The sequence below is a fragment of the Artemia sp. Qi Xiang Cuo genome, chromosome 5 (genome assembly GCF_049724085.1).
Source record: "Artemia sp. Qi Xiang Cuo chromosome 5, ASM4972408v1, whole genome shotgun sequence".
In the NCBI taxonomy this organism is placed as follows: Eukaryota; Metazoa; Arthropoda; class Branchiopoda; order Anostraca; family Artemiidae; genus Artemia; species Artemia sp. Qi Xiang Cuo.
The window spans coordinates 7,976,043-7,982,345 of NC_142798.1; the positions used below are offsets into that span (position 1 = coordinate 7,976,043).

Here is a 6,303-nt window from a genome sequence, read left to right on the forward strand (position 1 = left end):
GTGGCTACTTAAAAAAGGCAATAGAGCTTTAAATTTCCGTTTGAATGAGACCTCTACCGATATTATTGCACCAATTGGTCAATACAATCATCCCTGAAAAAAAAAAAAAAACATGCACGCGTTTTGTTTCTTCTGGCAAAAATTATAGATTCCACATGTTTGCAGATATATGAATTTTAAGGAGCGTTTCTCCCTTTTTTCATAAATAAGGCACATTTTCTCAGGCTCGTAACCTTTGATGAGTAAGACTAAACTTAATAAATTTTTTTTATTTTGAATCAGCGTAAAAATTCGATGCATCTATTGGTATCAAAATTCAGTTTTTTAGAGTTTCGATTACTATTGAGCCGGGTCACTGCTTACTTACAGCTCGTTCCCACGAACTGTTAGATAAAAATGAGGATTTTTAAATATGTCAATAACAAAATCAAGGCATTTATCTCACTGCTTTTCCCAATTCAATAGTTTTATTTTTGTAAATTTCAGCTAGATAACTTTTATCTAATCCCGAAATCAATTTCTGAGTTTTCTCTTTGAAAAAAATAACACATCCTAGATTTCAGCTGACTGAACAGCTGAAGAAAATGCAAAAGAAAAGTTCCATTTTCTAATAATCTTTGTAAAATCTTCACAACTTGATTGATTTACTTACCTTCCTAGGTAAACTTTCTAGATCTAGAAGGTCGTACGATAGTTGACTCCCTAATTTCGAAACTATCTGTTAGTTCTAACGCAAATTTGGTCATTAGGGATTCATCAAACATTTTTATATGGCAGCTACAGCAGATTACTCATTGTTTCACTGCTTTTAAAATAAAAATTAAATCAATTAAGAATTAAATAAGATTTATTTAAATTAAATAAGAATTCAATTGTGAATACAGTCAATGAAATCATGTACCGAATGAACCACAAACAGCCAAACACACACAAAACTACATTTGATGACCAGGAACAATATGACAATTTTTGCTTAGTCTTTTTCATAGTTTGATTTTGTTTAGAGAAAAAAAAAATAAATCAAACTATTTATCATTTTATCTATTATCTATTTTATCAATAAAATTCATTTAATAAGGTGGATATTTTAATCATAGCCATTGAAATATAAGAATAAAAGTATGTTCCAAAGGATAGCTAGATCCATGCAGCCTCCTGGCCATTGATCCAAAATTATGAAAAATTGACTTTTCAGATAGAAAGATTCATAAATATACTTTTGAGGGAAACATGGATTTTTGTCAAGATTGTATTAAGGGGAAGGGGGGGTTGAACCCTCCTCCTCCCCCTGGAAAGTTTGTCCAACTAGTGAAAACATACCAACAGTGTTTATAACAACTTTTACTTGCGTTTTTAATTTTTTTTTTCTGTGACCCTTTCCCACCCTGCTTGTTATTCATTGTTGAACTTGGGATTTTAAGTATATTGTTTGGTCAATAAAATTTTAAGTGTAAAAAAGACAAATCGACTCTAACTTGTACAAACGACTGAGTCAAAATGACAAAACCTGTTAGTAAATTGCATTATACAAAGGTGACGACATTCCGGTTAGAATTTGGGTTTTACGGAACACTTTATCTGAAAAAATCTAGAATGGAAGGTTTTATGAACCTTTCGTTTTTTTATGTATAAAAGTACACGATAAAGAAATTATTTATTAATACAATTTTGAATAATTGGTATTACATCTTTTTATTTAATTGAGCAACTAAAATATTTATTCGGATCAAAGCTCAAGTCGGCTTTGTGGAAAAAATTAAATAAAATAGGTAAGTGACAAAATGAAAACCGTTGAAAATAGAATTAAACAAGACATATACTTAAACTCAAACTAAAAGTTCAAATACAATATTTTGGGATTTGACAGCTTTTTTTGTTTATTGGCTCGTCATGCTCAAAATGGGTTATAAGTTTAATAGAATTTCTTTTTTTCATTAACGATAATCATGTTCCCAATAGTATCGCAAAATATCACAGTTATTCACATCTGCCTAGCAACAACAGAAAAAAAAAAACTAAAATAGGCGTAAATACAGAAACAAACTCATCAGTTAATAGTGGCTTTTTGCCCGTATTTAGTCTGCGTTTTTTTCGCCTGGATGAGTCAGGATTGCCATAATGACTTCAAGTTTATCAATGAAATTTTTTCCAACAGCTTGCTCTAAGTCAACTTCTTCAAAATAGGTTGCTTCTACTTCTTCTTCAAAAAGTGACCACACACCAATCTTAGAAAATTTTAAAATATAATCTTCATTCGACAGATTTTTGGCAACAAACAACTGCGGCCTTACGGATTGTGGTTCACATTTGACAGCTAGAACCCTGTTTTTAAAAGGAGATTGCAGAAAGCAAGCAGCGGGGTTTCCAAGTAGTCTTGGGGTCCCATGACCCACGTTCTGGGTAATGCCGAAAACATGCCATTTTAAGAAGCTCGCTAAGCAATAAGCTGTTATTAAATTGTGCTGGGCCACCTCGGCTAAAATCAAATTACGCAATTCTTGAGGTTCATGAGATAATGTGTAGCAGCTGCCATCAACATTAACACAATGAATGGAAGTTTCTCTAACACGAAGAGCAAGTCCGCTACGGCGCAATCTTTCATAACCAGGAGTTACAATAACAATTTTAACCATCGACAGAGTAGGGCTGTTTATTGTATTCCAGTGGGAATAAATGCAGGGATCTGTTATATCTCTCGCAATAGCATCAATTATCAAAGCTGTACGATTACGAAGTACAAAATGCCGACCTTGTCTGATAATATTTCCTAAAATACTTTCTTCCTTCATCATATCAATAAGTGATTGGGTATCAGCACCATCCAATCCAGCCTTTCTTCTCTTTTTCGTTTGCCCCATTGGTGCTGAACTTGGATGGGATGTAGGAAGACCTAGGCTATTTTGAATAGCTTGCAGTAAAGCTTGATGCATACTATGTTCAAGAATGACATCATGATCTGTCATCCTATTTGATGACTTCTCATTTTTGGTTTTATCAGTGAATTCATCAGTATTGTGAACTAAAGAAACAACAAGATGAATGCCAGGAAAAAGGGCAACAGTAATTGTATTTTCAACAACAAAACGGGGGATCTCGGGTTCCAGATGAACTGCTTCTCTAGAAAGTCGGCCAAATAGCTCTTTGCAAAATAATATATTTTGTGCTGGCTCTAAAATTCTTTCCCAACCATGATCTGGGACATTATCTATTCCAATATTTGGACGAGTTGCGGTAGTCAATTGCACCACATCCAAACTATCTTGGTCTTTCTGGATTGTAACTTGTAGATAAGCATGTCCCCTTAATTCATATGGGATCTTTACTTGAAGAGAAGATACTTCAAATATCCCCCTTTCATTAAGCTTTTGAATACAATCTTCGCCTTTCTCAGCTTTTATGACTTGAAACCTGCCAAGCTGCGAAAACTGGGACCAAATGGATTTAAAGCTTAAATCTCCGACAAAACAGTTATTTGGAATAGTCCCAACATTAGGTATGTTATTTAATCTTTTCAACCTTCGCTGACAACAAAATGTTGCCAAATCGTCATAAAATTGTTTCTGAGATCCTTTCATTCCACAGTTTTCCAAGTTTTTGACTTTAATTTTAATCAAATTTGCCGCTAGAGCGAGACTCCGCTTTTTCGCTAACATTAAAGTATATGGGCTAGTTTCTACAGACTTCTGCTTTATATGATCAAATACCAAATACTGTCTTAGTTTCGTGATGTGTAGCAAGTCATGTAGAGCTGACATTTCAGCTAAAGATGCTTCAATCTTTGTCCTTACCGAGTCTAAGTGATGGGATGGCGCTGCGGCAGGCACTGATATACTATCTTCTTCATCTACCTCTCCATTTGTGTTGGCAGCTACTGACCATTCAAGTTTAGATGCATGTTCAACTAACATGTCCGACAGACTGGGAGGTGTTTGATAAATTTCTTCGCCATCAAGTGTGATTTCCTGAATTCTATATTCTGATGGAACCTCAACATGAATGTCCAAGGTAGAAGTCTGTTCATCTATTTGGTATGTCTTAGATGTCAGCTCATTATCTTTTTCATCTTCTAGTTTTAAAGCTGCTCTGACACCTATTGAACTGTCGGATGTAGCTTCAGACACGTCTGGTGGTGTAAGATACATTTCTTCATTATCGAATCTTGAATTCTGAATCGTATATTCTGGTGGACAACGAACTCCAGCTATAAACTTGTCACACGAAGGCATCGATTCAGCTAAAGTCTCAGATTCTGGTGGTGTGGGGTATACCTCTTCATAATCAAATGGGATTTCCCGAATCGTACTTTCTGGTGGGGTAGAGCCTATTTCTTCATAATGAATTACGATATCCCGAATTGTACTTTCTGATGGGTTACTGTTTAACGGATTGATGATTGACGATTGATGATTGACGAAAGAATCCTGTTCACCCATTAGAGGCCAACTGAAATGAAAATACATGTCTTAGTTGTACAGGACAATTAGTTTAGAACAATATTTTCTGGAAAATAACACACTTTACAGAGATAGGAGAGGAGCTAAGTCAAACTAAAGCTGAGGAAATATAAAGCCATATAATAATTCAAAGTAAAAATGAAAAGAAATTACAGTCAGTGAACAAACAAGACCAATGAATAAACAGATAAGCATTGAATGAATGAATGAAAACAATGAATGAATAAAACAAGGATGGACTTAAAATGAAAATTCAACGCAAACAAAGTTGGGATCACCACCTCCTAAGTAAATATATGTAGTACTTTAATATTAATATATTTTTGCCTAGCTGTGGGGTGGGATGGGTAGGAACACTATTGGGATTGGAGAAGATCAGTAGATATTTTTGCGGAATGTCCAACCTTAAGTCACAAAAAAACATATTGAACAATCTTGCAATTTCTTGCAAAGGATGTTTAAATCGCAAATTAAGGTTTTTGTGGGCGTGATAGGTCCGCTCTTATCGCATAAATATTTTTAATTTGGAACAAAGAAATATATTCACATGCTTATATGCACAAAAGCGGCAGGAAGGAAAAATTTTTTTTTAAAGCGCAAAATAAGGTTGCTTAGGGTGCGATAGGTATCTCGCCCTTGAATTGTTCCCTAGGGCTTCCCTGACCCATACCCGCCACTGAACTTCCTTTATCTATATTTTCCCTGTAATGGAAGTCAAGTTGAAAGTCAGCTAAATATAGAGTATCAAGGATTTACATCCCTAGGGATCTCTATAATTTGTTCCGATAAATTATGATTAAATCGTAAGAAAGTATTAAATATTCTAGAGGCAAGCAAGTCAAGTATCAAGCTTAATTTTTAATATCTGGAACTAATGATGAAATTAAAAAAAATTTGTTCATTTTACTTTTAATAGCTTTGCACTGGCAGAAGTCTAATTTTCAAGCTCTGACGTACCATGTCTCTGTTTTGACAACACAGGGAGTTATAAGAGGAACCTGTTATGCACATGCCTTAAAGTAGTTTAGTCAAGTGTTTAAATTCAACAGTGTATATATGAAAACATAGAATAGTATTTAACGTAATTACTTTGCAGGGTGATTCAGAGGACCGCTTTATTATAGATTTGCTGTTATAGCTAAGGCCATATTCTGGGAGGTGTATCCTATACAGAGATGGCTGGAAGCTCTAAGGCCAGGGGGGATTAGATCCCATCATTTAAACGGCTCCTAGATCACATTATAAGACTCGTGAAAAATTCATAATAAATTAATCTTTTATCATTTACACTTATCTACCAATACAGACAAGAAGCTAAGACGGAATACCACATATTTAAATACATAACTAAGGACAGCTATATTTGTATTCGCCTATTCTTCAAAGTGAACCACCAATGGACAATCTTGTCTAAGTCAATGACATCGCTGAGGTCTTTCTAATTCGCCAACAACATGTGGGAATCTAGTCAAGATTCAACCCTGGAAGGTCTTAGCAAATTCTTAACACACTTAAGCTTTCTAAATGTTCTTTCTTCAGTAGCAACTACATTATGTGCTGTCACTACCAATTTGCAAATGCGATTAGCTTGCTTAAGCTGATGTTGCCGTCAATTTCCTTCAATTAGGACTTCTCTGAACCAAGTAGTGGCGTGGCAAAACTGAAACAGAACTTCAAGCTCTACTTAAAAAGAAGAAGAATCTGGAGTTCTTTAAGGCCGCTAGCTTGTGCCTTCGTCTTCGCACTATTGTTCTTTATCAGTTTTGTTTCGTAAATTTCTGAAACTATTGCTTCAAACTAAGCAACTACTGCTTGCATGGTTTCAGCCCTAGAAGTTCACCAAGTCCAT

The 6,303-nt window shown here is 34.8% G+C and overlaps 1 protein-coding gene across 1 annotated transcript; it reads right to left on the reverse strand.

The window, feature by feature from the left end:
- Positions 1 to 2,075: 2,075 nt before the first annotated feature.
- Positions 2,076 to 4,460, reverse strand: LOC148951765 (mediator of RNA polymerase II transcription subunit 17-like). The gene has a single exon (XM_089089060.1). The coding sequence runs from the start codon at positions 4,458 to 4,460 to the stop codon at positions 2,076 to 2,078; it is 2,385 nt and encodes a 794-aa protein (XP_088945186.1).
- Between the last annotated feature and the right edge of the window lie 1,843 nt (positions 4,461 to 6,303).

Excerpts from the sequence above, each read along its gene's own strand:
- LOC148951765 (XM_089089060.1), bottom strand. The coding sequence starts at position 4,460 with ATGTATTTTCATTTCAGTTGGCCTCTAATGGGTGAACAGGATTCTTTC.